This window comes from Chlamydomonas reinhardtii, chromosome 16, assembly GCF_000002595.2.
Source record: "Chlamydomonas reinhardtii strain CC-503 cw92 mt+ chromosome 16, whole genome shotgun sequence".
Lineage (NCBI taxonomy): Eukaryota > Viridiplantae > Chlorophyta > Chlorophyceae > Chlamydomonadales > Chlamydomonadaceae > Chlamydomonas > Chlamydomonas reinhardtii.
This window is the reverse complement of record NC_057019.1, coordinates 812,095-830,659: the sequence shown is the minus strand read 5'-3', so window position 1 is coordinate 830,659 and position 18,565 is coordinate 812,095. Positions and strand designations below refer to the sequence as shown.

At 64.1% G+C, this 18,565-nt stretch overlaps 1 protein-coding gene across 2 annotated transcripts in view; it reads left to right on the top strand.

Annotated features, from left to right (window-relative positions):
- Positions 1-18,537, top strand: part of CHLRE_16g647602v5 (uncharacterized protein) — a 22,621-nt gene extending 4,084 nt beyond the window's left edge. The window contains exons 2-34 of one of the 2 annotated variants that reach the window (XM_043070735.1): positions 412-1,003; positions 1,520-1,578; positions 1,966-2,016; positions 2,914-2,958; positions 3,217-3,267; positions 3,580-3,792; positions 4,181-4,330; positions 4,807-4,883; positions 5,269-5,405; positions 5,684-5,752; positions 6,826-6,896; positions 7,186-7,613; positions 8,179-8,263; positions 8,693-8,762; positions 9,405-9,713; positions 10,002-10,132; positions 10,313-10,417; positions 10,555-10,773; positions 11,223-11,348; positions 11,640-11,684; positions 11,931-12,047; positions 12,411-12,450; positions 12,642-12,742; positions 12,940-13,021; positions 13,289-13,350; positions 13,604-14,140; positions 14,482-14,556; positions 14,692-14,754; positions 14,971-15,129; positions 15,484-15,600; positions 15,948-16,076; positions 17,054-17,215; positions 17,461-18,537. In XM_043070735.1, the coding sequence (XP_042915378.1) occupies positions 430-1,003; positions 1,520-1,578; positions 1,966-2,016; positions 2,914-2,958; positions 3,217-3,267; positions 3,580-3,792; positions 4,181-4,330; positions 4,807-4,883; positions 5,269-5,405; positions 5,684-5,752; positions 6,826-6,896; positions 7,186-7,613; positions 8,179-8,263; positions 8,693-8,762; positions 9,405-9,713; positions 10,002-10,132; positions 10,313-10,417; positions 10,555-10,773; positions 11,223-11,348; positions 11,640-11,684; positions 11,931-12,047; positions 12,411-12,450; positions 12,642-12,742; positions 12,940-13,021; positions 13,289-13,350; positions 13,604-14,140; positions 14,482-14,556; positions 14,692-14,754; positions 14,971-15,129; positions 15,484-15,600; positions 15,948-16,076; positions 17,054-17,215; positions 17,461-17,832 (5,031 nt within the window). In that variant the 5' untranslated portion in view covers positions 412-429 and the 3' untranslated portion in view covers positions 17,833-18,537. The other variant, XM_043070736.1, reaches the window with a different exon arrangement.
- Positions 18,538-18,565: the final 28 nt, after the last annotated feature.

Sequence of the window (18,565 nt, the reverse complement as noted above, 5' to 3'; positions counted from 1 at the left end):
CCTCCCTCCTCCCTCCTCCCTCCTCCCTCCTCCCTCCTCCGTCCTTCCTCCTCCCTCCTCCCTCCTCCCTCCTCCCTCCTCCCTCCTCCCTCCTCCCTCCTCCCTCCTCCCTCCTCCCTCCTCCCTCCTCCCTCCTCCCTCCTCCCTCCTCCCTCCTCCCTCCTCCCTCCTCCCTCCTCCCTCCTCCCTCACACGCCTACTGCTGGCCAGCACCTTTCCCCCACCGAACTATCGGCCATCGTCTGCTCCACCGCGCATTCCTCCGCTTCTTGTGCCTTTCTCCGCCGGCTGTGTCACTATCGAGCCCAAACCAGATGATGTGGGCAATAACACGCAGGGCTTGCATCCTCCTTGACCCCTGAGCTAAGTGAGTTGCGATAACACTTTTCACATTGAGATATCATATTGTAGCTGCTTTCAGAACTAATCATGCCAAAAGCCAAACGCAGAAACCCAATCGTGCCGATTCCCAAGGCCGCCGAGTTCCATCAGGCTAAATCTTGTGGTGCCTCAAAGTCTCACGTGAATGGCGACAAGCCTAAAAGTGATGACGGCGCACGCGAGCACCATGCGAAGGGTCATTCCGGCGGCGGTCGCGCGGCCAAGCGCGCTCGCAGCGATGCCGCCAACAGCGACGGTGCACAAGCATCGAAACGGCCCCGGTCGTCGGGGGGTTCCGATGCCTCTGCGGGGCGGGGGCCGCGCAGCGGCGCCCCTCGCAGGCCCCAGCAGCAGGACCCGCGCCAGCGCCCGCACAAGCAGGGGCGGCCCGAAGGCTCGGCCTCGCAGCACCACCCGCGCCACCACCACCATTCTCAGCAGCAGCCGCAGCACCAGTGGACGCCTGTGAGCCAGGTGCACCAGCAGGCGGCGACGGCGGTGGGCAGGCTGCTGGAGGCCGACGCCAGCAGGCGCCACGGCGCCTCGCTCAAGAGCCTCACGCTGGCGCCGCACATCGTGGCCAAAAAGGCGACGTACGCGGTCACGTGCCAAGTGCTCAAATGTGGGTGCAAAGCGGTTGGCGGCGGTTTGTGGCGGTTGGGCAGCTACGGGCGGTTGGGCCGCTGTCGGCGGTTGGACTTGGGGCGCGGATCCACATGTTGCGGGCAGTGGTTGGAAGGGGGCGGGGGGGCAGGGGGCAACGCGTGGGGGCATTGGGGGATGGGGCCAGCGTACCGGGCGACAGGGGCAGTGTGTATGTGAGTCGGGGCGTGTGTGCGGGTCGGGCGGGCGGGGACTGGGATCACGTTGGTAGATCGGAGTGAGGACGCGTTGCGGTGGGTTGGGCATGCGTTTGGAAACACGAGATCGGGTTGGGCATCCGTGTGGCCCCGTGTGGGTGGCTGGCCGGACGCCCAGCAACCACACGCCAGGACCCGTAGGCGTGTGGGATTTGGGCTGGGCTGGTGGGACTCAAGATGCAACCACCACCGGGCCAGAAGCGCACGAATCCAACCGCCCTTCCGCTCCACCGCGCCCTGTTCGCTCCTGCCGCCCCCCCCCCGGCACATGCACACAGTCTCGAGGCTGCTGCAGCAGCTGGACGGGGCGGTGGGGCTGTCGGCCGGCCAGCCCAAGGTGTGTGTGTGTGTGTGTGGGGGGGGGGCGGTCCCGGGGGAGCAGGGGCAGGTGAAGCAGGGCCAAGGAAAGTAGGGGCGGGGGAAGCAGAGGCGGGGGAAGCAGGGGCGGGGGAAGCAGGGGCGGCGGAAAGCGGGGGCAGGGGAGTAGGGGCGGGGAAGCAGGGGGTGGAAGGGGCGGGGGAGCAGGGGCGGGGCCTTCAGCCCGTGTACTGCAGGTGCTGCACGTTCCCTGCACGAGCGCTGCTGTGTCTGAGCGGGAAGCATTCTGGGGTGGCTCGGAGATCATTGCGGGGCACAGGGGCGGTGCTGCCGTGCTGCCGACCTTACCCGGCTGCCATGGTCTGATGCATGGTCGTGACGCGTGCGCTGCCTGCATGGCCCGCAGCTGAACAAGTACACTGCTGTGGTGCTCATGTACGACATGCTGCGGGGCCAGGTGGGGCCGAGCGCGTGGGGGGAGGGGGGGGGGGTTCGGGTGGGGCTGAGCGTGTGTGGGGGGGGGGGGTTCGGGTGGGGCTGAGCGTGTGTGTGGGGTTGTTTTGGGGGGCCGTATATTCCGAGAAGACACGTCACGACACTGGTAGGCGGATCTGGACCAACAAGCCGACCGGGGGCAGTGCTTTGGCCACTCACTAATGCTGTCGATAGAGTTCGAGACTCTGCGGCTCCCGTCCTGAATCCCATGCTTCGGAGGAATTCTTCGGACCCCAGCCAACTAGGTCACCTCCTGTTCGCCTCTCCGTGCCCGGCGCAGGCCGAGCCAGATTCGGAAAACTCTACCGGAGCGGCACCGATTCAATGTGGTCGCCGCTCGGGTGGAGTTTTCCGAATCTGGCTCGGCCTGCGCCGGGCACGGAGGGGCCGGACAGGAGGTAGCCAAGCTGGGTGGGGTCCGACGGTTTTTTTGGGGGGGGAGGGTGTTCCTGGGGGAGGGGTTGTTTCCACCTTCCCCAGCAACAAACCCAGAGACACGGCGACACGGGGGTGCCTGGGTTGCGGGGTGCCTGGGGTGCGGGGTGGGAATTGGGGTGGGGTTGGGTGCGAGGGGTGCGGTAGTCATTGGGGGTGGGGTGGGGGATTCGTGTGCATCTCGAAGGAGGAAGGCAGCGGTTGGTGCGCGAGCGCCTCGTGCTTAGGTGGGGTCGTGGGGACGGGGCTTGGGCCGTTGTTACTTGGTTTGTGCTTCGTGCGCGCCTTAATTAGTGGAGGCGGGTGCCAGGCACGGGTGCCGGGGCAAGGGCACGAAACCAGGCCTGCCTGTGAGACTGTGTCGCGAGCCGTGTGCGCGAACATAAGTGTCTGAACCGCTGTGTGTGACACTGCGTGCTCGCAGGCGCTGCGCAAGGGGCAGGCGGAGCGGGCGGTGCTGGCAGCGGAGGTGGGTCAATGGGTGCCGGGCTGCCTCCAGCGCGAACTTTTCCACACTTCCGAATTTTGCGTAGCGCGTAATAGCGCGTGCGCGCAAGAGTGCGGGGCCTAGGAGAGCTTGGGGGCTGCAGCTGTGTAGGCTGAAGATACAGCACCACGGTTTCGATTTAAGATTACCGTACACGGAATCATCCCGGTATCGGGTTATTCGGGTTACCTAGGAGGCGCCTGCCGCCTTTCCACCCCCACCCCTCTCACGTGCCTCCAGGCCGACCTGCGGCGCGCCCTGGACTCCATCCTGCGGGAAGCGGGCGCCAAGGTACGGGGCAAGGACTTCATTACCAATGAGCGGGGGGTAGCGCGTGTGCGTGTGCGTGTGCGTGTGCGTGGCGCGGGGGAGGGGGAGGGGAGGGGGAGGGAGGGGCGTCGCAGGGACTGTATGGTTTGTGGGCGACAGGGTCGTCTGGCTGCTGCCCTGGCATCCAGGATATCGGGGCAGGCCTGAACAACGAGAACTAAGATTAAAGGTGGAAGCGGGCTTCTTCAGCGTGTTACCCCGAATGCTTCATATGCGAACGCCCTGATCGAGCTGATCAGCGGTACTCACTAATGCGCTCTTTCGTCTCGCCAGGATATGGACGATTGGCTCGCAAAGCAGGGCGGCGGCGATGGCTTGGGTACGGGCGGCGGCGGCGAGGAGGCCGCGGGGCAGGCGGGAGGCGGCGGCGGCGGCGGCTCGGGGCCAGACGTGCCGCACCCGCGCTGGGTGCGAGTCAACGGACTGAAGGCGGCGGCGGCGGGTGGAGTGGAGGTCGTGGCTTGGCAGCTGCGGGAGCACTTGCGGGTGAGGAGCGCGCATGGGCGGGAGGGTGGGAGGGTGAGGAGCGCGCATGGGCGGGAGGGTGGGAGGGGGAGGACGTGTACGTGTGCGTATGGGGGGTTTACATTCATGATTAGTTAAGGAAGTGGCAGACGGCAGACCATCTTGCGGAACATGAAGCGTTCTTTGGGGGGGAGAGATGCGTGTTTGGGGGCAATGAAGGGAGCAGGCACGGGGGCGGTACCTCATGAGCGTGTGTGTGAAGAAGGGCTAGATGGGCACGTGGGTTGGGCGCTGGAGAGGCGGGCTGCTGTCGACAGATCTGGGGTTGGGGAATGCACGTGTCACGCCGGGTGAGTGGGCAGGCAGGGGTTTACAGCGTGGGTTTACAGACCGTCTCTTAAACGCGCAGGTTGGCCAGGCAAGCAAAGCGGGGAGCGCTGCGCCAGCCGAGGCGGAGACCGAGGCTGGGGCTGGCGGGAAGAAGGGCAAGAAGGGCAAGCCGGCCAAACCGGCGGCGGAGCGGGAGCCGAAGGGCCAAAACGAGAACGAGCTTGTGCAGGTGAGACACGGCGTCGGCGGGTTATTGGGTCCGTCATGCGGACATTCCCACCTTGACACAAGGCCGTGCGGTACCTGCGACGCCCGCCACACATCCCGCCCCACCAGCTTCCCCTTCAACACCGCAACACGTCCCCCAACCCTCCAACCTTGCCCGCCATCGCCCCAACCTTTCTCCCTGGCCCCCAACCCTACCAACCCTCCAACCTCCAATCTGCCCCGCCCCACCACCACCCCCACCCCCAACCCCACCACCACCGCCACCACCACCCCCACCCCCACCCTCACCCCCACCCCCACCCCCACCCTCACCCCCACCACCGCCACCACCGCCACCACCACCCCCACCACCACCCCCACCACCACCACCACCCCCGCCTCACCACCCACCACCACCGCCACCCCCACCACCGCCACCACCACCGCCACCACCCCCACCACCACCCCCAACCCCACCACCCCCACCACCGCCCGCAGGTGGACCCGCTGCTGCCCGACCTGCTGGCGCTGCCGCCCGGCACCGCACTGCACGACCACCCCCTGGTGGCCAGCGGGTGAGGGCGGGGAGGGCGGGTTGCCGTGCATGTGGGGGGGGGGGGCGGGGAGGGCGGGAAGGCGGAGTAAGTACTGGCGTGGTTGTGAAGGCGAGAGGGATGGGAAGTAAAGGGGAGGACGGGGTGGGGGCACACACCCCAGAAGCTGCCCACTCCAGCCGACTGGCCCACTCCCACCTGCCGCACATGTCGCGCACCACGCGCGCCACATGCACGTTGTTGTCCACACACCACGCACAACATCGATACCACGCCGCTCTCAACACACGCAACCATATGGACCCCCGCATTCCTCTCGCCACAAACATAAGAACAAACAAACAAACACACACACTCGCAATGTTTTTGCGCAATCTTTTCCTTGCGCTCTTTAACACACGAACAGGGCGGTGGTGCTCCAGAGCAAGGCCTCCTGCATGCCCGCCCACGCGCTGTCGCCCGCGCCCGGCTGGACGGTGGTGGACTGCTGCGCCGCGCCCGGCAACAAGACCACCCACCTGGCCGCGATCATGCGCAACAAGGGTGAGGCCGCGCCGGGAAGGGCAAGGGCTCTCCTGCGCCGGATCCGCATCCAAAGAGGGCGTGAGGAATGCGCGCGCAGGAGGGCAGGAGGGCAGGAGGGCAGAGGAGCGCGCGTGTGGACATTGACCCGTGTGGACATGCACTACCAGGCTTAGCGCGGGGCCGGGGGCGGGATGGTGACAGCTTAAGGGGCTGGCCGGGGAAAAGCGGAAGTTTGTACGTGTCATTTGCGCCTTGATGTGCTGTGTGTTTCATGTGGGCGGGTGTGCTGGCGGCAGGCCGCGTCATCGCGTTCGACAAGGACCCCAAGCGCCTGGCGCGGCTCAAGGCCAACGCCGAGCGCACAGGTGAGAGCCGGGTGCGGTGGCGGTGCAGCTTTTGTTTACTTTGTGTTATGGATGCGGATGTTACAGAGGGGACAGTCCCAGCTCCCGAAGACGCCGAGCCATCACATGCTATCAGGGCCCAACCCCGACTTTGCTGCAAACCCTCCCGCGGGCAAAGTCCGTGTGACTCCGCGCACAGTGAGTCCTAGCCAAGCCTCAACCCGCCAGAGCCCCACCGCTGTGCCTCAACGCCACAAGCCTAGGCACAGGAGTGCCGGGAAACGTCTAGGCCGCAGGACACACGCACAGCGCACGCACTAACCAGGGCGCAAGCGTCCAGGTACTAGAACGGTCGCCCACACGTGCATCCTGCCCACACACAGAGCCACCAACCACGCACAACCTCTCACGGCGAGGGGGGCGGGGAATCAGCGTCATACGGCAAGCGCAAAACCATGCCGTCACCAACAGCCCGAGATATGAAGGGATGCGCAAACGGCACAGCGTCCCAACCCTTTGGCCTGATACCCAAAGTCACAAACGTCTGGAGACGACCCCAGAAGTCAGCGACGACGGCAAGTCCAATGCTCAGCACCCGGGCCGACGGCAGCTTCGCTCGCGCCGCCAACCCGGCCATAACCACACGCTGCCGACCAAAGTCCAGGGCAGACATAGCAGCGAGACACACCACATCCCACACAGGTGGCGCAAGCCCCGCAGGCGGGCGCACTAACCACAACTCCTCACGAGAGAAGGCACTTAGAGCCTCCTCCGGCAGGAAACCCATAGCCATCCCCATACTTTCCCGCAGTGACAGCGCAACAGTGCAGTCCCAAAACCAGTGACGCCGGTCCCCATCCTGCATGTCCACCCCACACGCCCAACACGGGTCAACAGTAACGCCTCGCGCCCGCTCGCTAGCATGCCGTGGAAACGCCCAGCAAGCGTTGGCGGCCACACGCCACAGTGCTTCCTTATGATGATTCTCCCATCCGTTATGGCACACGGACGTCAACAAAGCAATTTGGTTGCTGCAAGCCGCCACCCGTAACTCCCATTGCTTCTGTTCTCTGTACACACGCATACACACACAGGCGCCAGCTGCGTGCAAGCTCGGCTGCAGGACTTCCTGTCCATTGACCCCACCGACCCCGAGTTCGGCCAGGTGCGGACACCGCGTGTGTGTGTGTGTGTGTGTGTGTGTGTGTGTGAAGGAGGATAAAGCGAGTGTGCGCCCGCCCTCACGTCTGTGTGTACTTGTGTGGTAAGGTGAAGGGACGAGTGTGTGGTATCCGGCATTTGTCAGTTTACTCAAGCCCAATGTGAGGTGCCGCCGCATCGCCTCCAGCCCCTCACTCCCCCACGTGTTGTTCGTGTGTGCGTGTGCGTGTGTGTGTGTGTGTGTGTGTGTGTGTGTGTGTGTGTGTGTGTGTGTGTGTGTTTGTGTTGGGCAGGTCCGCGGTGTGCTGCTGGACCCCTCCTGCAGCGGCTCCGGCACCACCTTCACGCGACTGGACCACTTGTTGCCCTCACACGCCGCCGCACGACACCGCGCACGCAGCAGCCACGGCCAGGCGGCGGCGGCGGCGGCGGCCGTGACCGCAGCGCCGCAGGGCCGGAAGCGGAAGCCTGAAGGGCAGCAGGGTGGTGGTGGAGATGAGGCGGAAGAGGTCAGTGAGGTCGAGGAGGTGGCGGCGCAGGATGGGGATCAGCCGCAGGCGCTGTCGGCGGAGGCCATGGAGGCGGTGGCGGCGGCGGTGGCGGCGGAGGCGGCGGGTCTGGAGCGGGAGGAGGCGGCGCGGGTGGCGCAGCTGGCGCGGTTCCAGGCGACTGCGCTGTCGCACGCACTGCGCTTTCCGGCCTTAGAGAGGCTGGTGTACAGGTGGGGGTGGAGGGAGGGGCTGGTGTACAGGTGGGGGTGGAGGGAGGGGCTGGTGTACAGGTGGGGGTGGAGGGAGGGGCTTGTGTACAGGTGGGGTGGAGGGAGGGGCTTGTGTACAGGTGGGGTGGAGGGAGGGGCTGGTGTACAGGTGGGGTGGAGGGAGGGGCTGGTGTACAGGTGGGTGGGATGAAGGGTTAGGATACATGCCCAAGCCCGAGGGGGGCGAGGCGGGGTGAGTGGAAGGGTTGTAGGGAGGGGCGGCAGGAGGCTGGTGGCAGTGCAGACAGTGAGGCAGGTGGGAAGGGGTTTTGGGCAGCACCTGGAGGCTTCTGCGGGATGGGGGCGTGGCTTGGGCTCGAGGCGGTTACCACGGATGCGTGTCATTGCGCATCGCCGTACATATACGTTCCCCTACCTGCACCTGTACACACTCGCCCACAAAATCCCGCGCACCCCCCTGGCTGGGTCATGGTTGGCTTGGGAGTGGAGTGACGCCTCCCCCCCCCCACTTCGTTAACTAATCATGAATGTAACCCCCCTGCACCCACCCTCGCAACGCCTGCAGCACCTGCTCGGTACACGTGGCGGAGAATGAGGCGGTGGTGGCGGGAGCGCTGGCGCAGGCGGCGGAGGCGGGCCTGGAGCTGGCGGTGAGGGGAACCGTGTGTGCGTGTGTGTGTGTGTGCGTGTGTGTGCGTGTGTGTGTGTGTGTGTGTGTGTGTGTGTGTGTGTGTGTGTGTGTGTGCGTGTGCGTGCGTGTGTGTGTGTGTTTGTTTGTGTGTGCACTTGTGTGTCTACATAGCGTGTCGTAAACATGCTGGGGAGCGTGCAACGTGGCTCGCGGGTCCCACGGTGCTGCTGCCTGTTGGTGTTGGTGTTGGTGGAGGCGACACGGCCCTGCGTTGGGTCCCCTCTGTACCCCCGCGGCAGCCTAGGGCAGTGCGCTCAAGGTGCTGCTGTGTGCGCGCTGTACTGCCTGTACTGCCTGTGGGGGTATGAGAGACAGAGTACGAGCGGAAGAAGCGCTGGTGCGACGCCGCTGATTGCTGTGTGTGTGTATGTGTGTGTGGGCTGCGCAGGACCCCTTCCCCGCCTGGCACCGCCGAGGCCTGCCCCTGTTCCCGGGCGCGGAGAAGCTGGTGCGGACAGGTGAGCCGCAGAAACGGACATATAATGCACTGAACTAGGACTAGAGGTTTAATTTTCAAAGCAGTACGGACCCAGACAGTGCCTAGCAAATTCACAAGTGGTAAAGGATGCAAAGGTGAAGGCGAGCCTCGATTCCCCACGGGCTGGGACGGGCTGGAACGAGGGTCGTTGATGGCGCAGTGTCGCTTCATGAATGCGGATGTTACAGAGGGGACAGTCGCTTCATGGAGTAGACATTCAGGGTTAGTTGGGCTGCCCACGGGGTGCTCGGGGCCCAGGGTAGTGTGTGGCCTGGTACGAGGACCGACACATGTGGGTAAATGGAGGCGCCTGGAGGCAGTGGGCGGTTGGGCGCTCGCCCACCCCCGCCGTGACAGTCCACCTGTCCCGCAGAATCCAACACTCTATGTCGCCGTGACCAACTTAAGATGGCGATGCGCCATCTGTGTCAATGCGCTGGGGTTCACGGCGGCAGGGCCTGGGCAGCTGCCTGCTTGCGTGGGGCACGAGTCACCTTTGCGTGAAATCGTAAACGGTGCACTACATGGCCTGTATCACATGTCAACAAGCACTGCGACTTGCCTCCATATATATTTACTCATGTTGCTCCCTCTTACCCCTTCGCACTCATCTAACACGCAGACGCCTACCTGGACGGCACGGACGGATTCTTTGTGGCCGTGTTCCAGCGGCGGCACGGCGGCGGCGCCGGCGGCGGCGCCGGCGGGCAGCAGGAGCGCATGCAGGAGGGAGAGGAGGAGGACGGCCAGGGGCAGCAGGTGGCAGTTGCAGCGGGGGCGGGGGCGGGGGTGAGCCAGGGGAAGCAGGGCAAGGGGAAGAAGAGCAAGGGCGGGGCGGGGCAGGCAGGCAAGGTGGCAGCTGGCGGCGGCGGAGGCGGCGCCAAGCAGCAGCAGGGCGGAGCTGGCACTGGGAAAGGGAAAGCGCAGGCCGGCAAGAAGAAGGCATGATGCGGGGCACGGATGGAGGGAAGAGAGGTTGACGTGGCGTAGAAGAACGGATGGTGCAAGATCTAAAACAAGAGCTTAACGGCCCCGGCCGGTGCTCGTGAGTACCGTATTGGGGTGTGGCAGTGGCAGGGTGTGGTTTGAGCCACGATCCTCACGGTTGCGCTGAAGCTATGTGGTGAATTCATTTGGGCATCATGTTCGAAGAAGTGGAGCAACCTGGTGCCGTGGTGGTCCTTTCCCGCGCGATTGCCCGAATGAGGGTCAAACCCAGTCCCCATTTCCCAAAGCTTCAGCAAGCAGATTCATACCCTGTTTACCTTTGACCTCAATACTTTGACACCATATAAAATGGCTGCCGTCATGGAAGCCGAGCTCGAGAAGTCGCCAGGCTTGAACTCTGCGGTCAGTCCGCTCGTCGCGTACAAACGAATTCGCTTATTGCTAGACCATCCCTTTTACATCGAAATTAGAAACTTCTTCGCCAGCGCTCGCTGCTTCAACTAGTTGACCGATGGTTTCAAAATGGGTGGCCGTTGACGCTGCACGCTCGCGCTGTGTGTGCTTCCATCGTCACCTGCGCAGGAGATCAGCGAGGACGAAGCTGTGGACGTGGACGACCACCTGCGGTCAGAAGAGCACCTGCTGCACAAGCAGCGTTTGCAGGCAGAGGTCTCGGCACGCGAGAAGGTACACGCGGCTCAGCCCCCTCCGACCCTGCGCTGCCGTGCTGAGCCCCCTCTCCACCACCGCGCCTCCCCCCACCACCCCAGCCGCATCCCAAGCCCAACATCTAACCGCCCACCACCTCTCAACCTGTTCCACAGGACCCGCCGCCGCCCGCCAACGATGGCAATGCCGCGGCCAAGCTGATGGAGCTTGTTGGCAAGACGGACCTGTACAGCTCCTTCCTAGCGGACCAGTTCCAGGAGGTGGTGGACCAGACGCTGCGGGACGCCGCGGCCGGCACCGAAGAGGGCGGGCAGCCGGCCGCGAAGAAGGCGCGCACGAAGAAGGGCGGCGTGGCCTCGAGCAGCGCAACCCAGGTAAGAGGGAGGGGGGGGCACAAGGGGGGGGCTGCGGGGGTAGTTTGTTCCAATCCCAAAGTAAACCATTGCCAACCGAGAAGCCATAAAGCGCGGAGGAGAGGGATACGGTGGGGGGGCTGCAAGGCCGCGAGAGGAGAGGGGGGAGCGCGGGCCGGCAGGGCTGCGCTGTGGCTGCTGCTGTGCGCGTGTCGTGTGCCTCCAGTATTGGGTGCAATGAGGTTGTAGGGCGCTTGTTGCGGGTTGCGGTCCGCTGGACCTGGATGCCCAGGCTGAACTGCACGTCCCTCCATCGATCCCAAACCTCCTCCCCCCCTTTATCCCCCTTCTCTTCCCCCTTCCTTCCCCTATTGTACCCACCCCCTCCCCTTCCTCCCCGCTTGGTTCAATTTGAGCTGGCATGCAAACCTCTCCCCTTCCTCTGCACCTTCCCCCCCTCACCTCCCCAGCGCCTGCTGCCCCTGATCCGGGCCGACCTACGTGACTACCAGCTCAAGGGCGTGGCCTGGCTCATCAGCCTGTACAAGAACGGCGTCAACGGCATCCTGGCGGACGAGATGGGGCTGGGCAAGACGGTGAGAGGCGGGAGGCACCGGGGGAGGGGTTTGTGTGCGTTGATGGGGGGGGGGATGCGGGATCCAGGCCCGAACTAGCTGGATGGGGAGGAGGGGAGCTGTGCGGTAGAGAGGGGTGGCGGTGGATGGGCTGGTTGAGTGGGGATATGGCGAGCGGGATGGGTGTGTGGCTGGGAAAGGGGTTTGTCTATATAATGTTTGTGCGGCGGCGTGTTGTTGTTTTTGTCGGCCGCTTTGCCGGTTGCCTGCCGGCGGCGTCTGAGCCTGCCCGCCGCCCGCTCCTGCCTGCAGCTGCAAACCATCGGCTTCATCTCCTACCTTTGGCAGCACTGCAAGGTGCGGGGGGGGGGGGCATGGTGCAGACGGCACAGAGAGGGAGAGTTACAGGCAGGGAGCAACATGGGTGTGTGAGTATTCACCAGGAGGGAGGTTAAACGCACATGGACACTCACATCTACATCCGCTCTTGTGCCCTGTGAACCTCCCCTCGCACGCTCCGGAAACCACCATCTTCCTTCGTGCTATCCCTCCACTCCTTCCCCGCTCTCCCTCCCACACGCCTGCCACCACACACCCATGCAGGACAAGTCGGGCAAGTACATGGTGGTGGGGCCGCTGTCCACGTTGTCCAACTGGGTGGCGGAGTTCCAGCGGTTCGCGCCCGACCTGCCCGTGCTGCTCTACCACGGCTCTCAGGCGGTGCGTGGGCGTGTGTTGAAAAGGAATCGAAAGCCCGTGCGTGTGTGTGGTTGTTTTGTGAAGTATAAGAACAAGGGAGGGAGGGTTGACACCGTGCGAGCAAGTGCAAGCAGGGAGGGAGGGAGCGTGTGTGTATACCGGATGTGTGTGCGGGGAGCAGGAGTCGTCCGCGGCTGGTCGGTGTGGGGAGTGCTGGGGTGGAGCAACATTCTGAAACGGCACTGGGTATCGGGTTGGGTTGGGTTCAGTGGCGCGGGCCGTCGGCATGCCTGCTGAAACCCGCCTTGAAAGGCGCAGGGGTGTTGGACCCACGGACAAAACATCAACCTCCGCCATCCCCGTTTGCCCTGCGTTGTGCAACAGGAGCGCGAGCAGATGCGCAAGGAGCACATGGCGACCAACGGTAAGGCTGGCCTGGAACGTACACGCAGCAAGCTACATAAGGGCCTAATCACCACAGCAGAGGCTTAAGCACGTACATCATCTTCTGCTATGTACTGGTGCCCTTAGGACTAGCCCGGCTCTTGAACTCTCCCGACCCACATCGCACGTGCCCCTCCTCTCTCTCTGTCGCTCTCCTTGCCTCCCTCCCAGGCTCCAAGCAGATGCCCATCATCGTGACCAGCTACGAGATCGTGATGGCGGACCGGCGCCACCTGGAGCGACACGTGTGGAAGCTGGTGGTGGTGGACGAGGTGGGCGGGCGGGCGGGCGGGCGGGGGCCGCCGGGTGGAAGACGCAAGTGCGGGGTGGGGTGGGGCGATTTGAGGAATGGTTGAGCGGTGGCAATCCACAGCTGCGGATGTTGGGGCCAGGGCGAGGGGAAGGAGAAGACCTACGTGCGCATGGCCTCATGGTTTCGTGTCCCCCATTTCCTGTGCGTCACTGCCAGGGCCACCGCCTGAAGAACTTCGACTGCCGGCTGCTGCGCGAGATGCGGCAGCTCACCATGGAGTCGCGCCTGCTGCTGACGGGTGGGCGGCGTGGCTGTCGTGGCTAATTGCTTGCGTGCATGCATGCGCACCGGCGGCGCCACACGCTTGCTTGGGTGCTGTTGTGTGTGTGAGCAACTGAGGGGCACGCAATCCTGATCTTGTCCGTGCGCACGTGCCTCTGGCTCTGCCTACACCCCTGGCACTTCGCAACTCGACGCACTTCGCACCCCTCCCCCGGTTCAGTTTGGTTTGGGCTGGTATCTACACCCCCCTACGCACACACACGCACACACGCTCCCCCTTCAGGCACGCCGCTGCAGAACAACCTGCGCGAGCTGTGGTCGCTGCTCAGCTTCTGCATGCCCAACGTGAGTGGGGCTACCAGGAGGCCATGATGTGTGTATGTGTTAAAAAACGAAACGAAAGCCCCCCCCCCACATGTGTATGTGTGTGTGTGTGCGTGCGTGTGTGTGCGGCTTGCGGCCGTCGCAGCTTAGTGCTAATCACGCACGGATTATATGCAACCTGGAGCCCCACAGCGGCCGGCCGAGCTGCCATACCTGGCAGCTCATGGTATCTCCTAACACAAGCCCATCTCGCTACCGCCGCCGCCGCCCGCAGGTCTTCCACGACGCGCAGCAGTTCCTGGACTGGTTTGACATCCGCACCCCCGCCGCCGCCATCCCCGACGGCGTCACCATGCCGCAGCCCCAGCAGTCCGCCGCAGCTCCCGCAGGCGCCGCCGCCACTGGGGCCGCCGCCGCCGGTCCCGCCGCCACTGGAGCCGCTGCCGCGCCCGCACCCAAGCGGCGCGGGCGGCTGTCCAAGAAAGCCAAGGCGGAGCAGGAGGCGCAGGCGGCCGCCGAGGCCGCCGCGAAGGCAGAGCAGGAGCCCGCCAAGTCGTCGGACGAGGAGGAGGAGGAGAAGGAGGCGGACGCTGGGCCGAGCAACAGCACGGAGGAGAAGGAGGCGGAGGAGGCGAAGGCGGGCGGCTCGGGGAGAGCCACGGAGCAGGCGGGTGCGGCGGCGGAGCAGGCGGGTGCGGCGGCGCCGTCCTCCATTGACTTTGACATGGTGTCGCGGCTGCACAAGATCCTCAAGCCCTTTGTGCTGCGGCGTGTGAAGGCGGACGTCAACATCGGCGTGCCGCCCAAGCAGGTGCGTGTGTGTGTGTGTGTGTGTGTGTGTGTGTGTGTGTGTGTGTGTGTGTGTGTGTGTGTGTGTGTGTGTGTATGTGCTGGTGGCTGGTGGCTGGTGCGAGGCTACGGCCAGGGCCAGCAGACGAGGGTGTGGAAAAGCCAGTGGGCTCCATCTTCAGGCTTGTCTTGGACTCCGCACGCGTGCGCCGCCAACATCCGCGACCTTGGAACGCATACACACGCGCTCACCTCGAAACTGCGAAAGCCCCCCACCCCTTACATGGTCTACCGTCTACCACTTCCTTAGTTAATCATGAATGTAACCCCCTTGCACACACACACACACACGTCGCCGCGCAGGAGGTGCTGCTGTATGCGGAGATGAGCGAGGAGCAACGGCGTCTCACACGCGGCCTCATCGACGGCACACTCAAGGTATGGCAGGCGTAGTAGGCGATAGTGGAGAACGGGGGAGTGCAAGGTGAAAGACACCGGCAAGTAGCGAGGCTTCCGGACTCGCTCGCCGACGGCCTTGCTAACATTTTCGATCTCACTCATCCTTGGGCGCAGGAGGAGATGGCGCGCGAGACGCGCGGCCGCAGTTTGAACAACCTCATCATGCAGCTGCGCAAGGTGCGGAGGTTAGGAAGCGACAATCGGGAAGGGGACGGCGTATAGCGCGCCACCCCACCCACCAAACTCGCTGCTATTAGTTGTGTCGTCATCCGCACCCCAGCGCTGCGCCTGAGTATCGCCGCCCTCTCAGCCCCTTCCCCTCCCTCGCACATCCCTTGTTCCCCGCTCCCTGATAAAAATAATAATAAGTAATTTCCGTATCGCCGCCGCCAGGTGTGCAACCACCCCGACCTCATCACCGGCGCCGCCTCCGACAACCAGATGTACCCGCCCGCCGACGAGCTGGCGGCGGCCTGCGGCAAGTTGGCGCTGCTGGAGCGGCTGCTGACGCGGCTGCGCGCGGGCGGGCACCGCGTGCTCATCTTCTCGCAGGTGAGCAGTGGGTGGCTGGGACGGGGTGGGGTGGAAAGCTGCGGTGGGTGGGTGGTTCGATGCATACTGGGTTAGGCAAAGGAGGTGATGGACCGGGGATTGTTGCACCAGGGTGGGTGGGCTGGGTGCGTAGGTGAGGGTGGGAAGGTGGAGGAGGGGCGGGCACCCAGGGCGTCAGGTAGAGGCCTAGGCGGGCGGCAGAGGGCCAAGACGGACAACCTGCAGACGTGGTCGCTCGGCCCCCGCACACGCCCACACCCTCCCACCCCACACGCCCTCCCCTGCTTGCATCCTGTTCCCAATGCTCTCCCCTTGCAACCCCACCCCACCCGGCCCACACCCCCGCCACCCCAGATGACTGAGATGCTCAACGTGTTGGAGGCGTACCTGGAGGACCGCGGCATCCCCGCCGCCCGCCTGGACGGCTCCGTGCCCTGGCAGCAGCGCATGACCGACATCGCAGACTTCCAGGTGGGGGCCGTGGGTGGGGGTTGGTCTGGAGGGTGGAGGGTGGGGGCTGCAGTAGCCGCTGCCGCTCTGCTCCTGCTCCGAAGCACTTCCTCACTTCCTGCCGCACGCCAGTCGCACTCCAGCTGTGACACGACCCTGGAGGGGGGTTAACCTGGAGGGTGGAGGGTTGTAGGTCGGCGGTGTTGTTGGTGGGCTTGCTTGTCTCCGCTTGGCAACGTCCTTCACAGCCCCACACTGCTTTGCCAACTGTGCTCCTTCCTGTCGTCTCCCTGACCACTGTTATCCATGCTTCCCTCCAAAGAAAACAACGCACACACTCTCTCTCCCTCTTTCCCCTACACACACAGTCGGGCACTGCTGCCGCCAAGGACGTGTTCCTGCTGTCCACGCGCGCCGGCGGCCTGGGCATCAACCTCACCGCCGCCGACACGGTTATCATCTACGACAGCGACTGGAACCCGCACCAGGACTCGCAGGTGAGAGGGGCGGGGGTAAAGCCGTTCAATGGGAAGGACGGAGCGACTAGGTCACAAGTTTGGAGTGCCGACGTCCAAAGGGGCGGCAGGCTGGAGGGTTGACGATAAAGGCGGGGGCCAGGTCTGCACCGCCAGTGAAACACACACGCGTTCGGTCCGCACCCGATTGGAAGCTTAAATGTGTGTGTGTGTGTGTGTGTGTGTGTGTGTGTGTGTGTGTGTGTGTGTGTGTGTGTGTGTGTGTGTGTGTGTGTTAAAGAGCACAAGGAAAACGTTGCGCAAAGACAGTGTATGCGATGCAGCAAAGCGACGGTTTACGGATGTTACCTGAAGTTACCTCGCATACCTGCTGCGGTGAGCCGCCGGTCTTACCAACCGGAAATCGCGCAACCCCCGCTACTCTAACCTCGAGGGGGGATTAGTGTCCACACGCTCTCAAGGGTGCAAACCCATGCATGTGCTCACGGTACCGTGAGGCCCAGGCACTCCTACGATTCCTAGCTCCGCGTCGCTACTCCTGGCCGCTAAGTCCAAGCTCCCGCCCATTCCTCGATGAAATTCTCACCTACGAGCGAATAAGAAAACAACAGAGCACAGGGCGGCAGCAGGGGAGTGTCACGAACAAGAGCGAAGGAACATGTTAGCGCGGCGGCGCGCGACGAGCAAGAGCAAACACGCAGCCCAGCCCCACCGTGTGTGTGTGTGTGTGTGTGTGTGTGTGTGTGTGTGTGCGGAGACAGACACGGTGCCGCTCTCCTCCCCCGCTGTTGCTCTCCCGCTCTCCCTCCTCCCGTGGGCTTGCTGTGTACCTAGCGATCCTCACTTGCCCTCCCTCACCAAACCTCCTCCTTCACCACGCCCCCCTGCCCCCGCTTCTGCCCCCCCCCCCGCGTCAAGTATGCTACTGTACCTGCCTACGCCTTCACTTCCTTAACTAATCATGAATGTAACCCACCCACCCACCCCCGCCGCCTCAGGCCATGGACCGCTGCCACCGCATCGGCCAGTCGCGGCCGGTGCTGGTGTTCCGGCTGGTGACGGCAAACAGCGTGGAGTGCCGCATGCTGGCGCGTGCCGAGAGCAAGAAGGCGCTGGAGCGCATCGTCATCAAGAAGGGCGCCTTCAAGGAGGTGGACCAGGTGGGCGGGCGGGTGGGGGGCAGTGGGTGGGTGGAGGGCAGTGGGGGCAGCGAAGCCTTTGGGGTGCGGGGCGTGTCGGTCAGGCGTAGGGCCAAGGCTGGCCGCAGGAGGCCGTACCACGAAAGGATTCCATTGCTTCACGTGTGCTCATATGGCCCATCATTAATACGGTATGCTGTCGCTGCTTGTGATTGAACACAAACCCGACCTCTGCCCAACCTGCCCACCCTGCCCCCCGCCCCCAGGCCGCCTCCACCAGCGCGGACGAGCTGGTGCAGCTGCTCAACCCCGACACGCGCACCGACGACCTGCCGCAGAGCGGCGTGGTCAGCGACGACGTGCTGGCGCAGCTGCTGGACCGCTCCCACCTGGCCGCCGCACACGCAGCCAACCAGATGCAGCACGGGGCGGCGGGGGCAGCGGCGGGGGCAGGTGGTGCGAAGAAGGCGGGTGGGAAGGGCGGGAAGGCGGCGGAGAAGGAGAAGGTGGAGAGGGCGGCGGTGGGGCCGGACGGCGCGCCGGTGCTGCCGTACCCGGCGGTGGGCAAGGGCTATGAGGTGGTGGTGGACGGACCGCGGCGGGCGGTGGGTGTGCTGGACACCATTGACGACGACTGACGAGTGAAGGGTGTGTGGGAGGATGGGCACGTGGGGTGGCTGGGTATCAATGCCATTCGTGTTGCGCTGTGTGTTCCATTGCGTGCGTGTGCCGTGCGTGTGCCGCGTGGCATGACTGGGTGACATGGTGGGTGGAGGAGGCGTGGTTGTGGGGGAAGGGGAATGAGGAGGAGGCGGGTACGGTATGGACCTGCTGTGCGTGAATGAGGCGGCGCAGGTATACCATACGGTAGGTACTTTCAGGTTTGAGATGATGGGACTAGCAGTGACAGTGGCCACGTGCGTTATACTGCCCTTCATGCGATTGACGTTCACACTGAGGTTCCGTACATGCCCGACAGTAGCGGCGGGGGAACTCGAGTTACGGTAGTTTCTAGTTGTTTACAGGTACAGCCTTACTTCAACTTTTACCGCCGTGGTGCCAATGCACCATTGCTAGACACAAATGTCTCGTATGATTACGGTATCCCCGTGCGCATTCGCACACAGTCATGCTGTGTAGTCCAGAGAGGCTAGGTCACTAGGTTGATAGGCAGGCTTGGTCACACATCAGAGGGTCATAAGTCCAGAGGTGGTGGCAACAGGTAGCACGCAGGAGACAAGTCCGCGTGGTGCGGTTCCTGTCAAGGCATATGTATGCAGCACTGATGGCTGCGCTTTGTGGACAGGGAAAGTGAACTCTGAGGCTTGTAACATCTTATTCATCCATGCTTGGTCTGGTGCCTTTCAACTC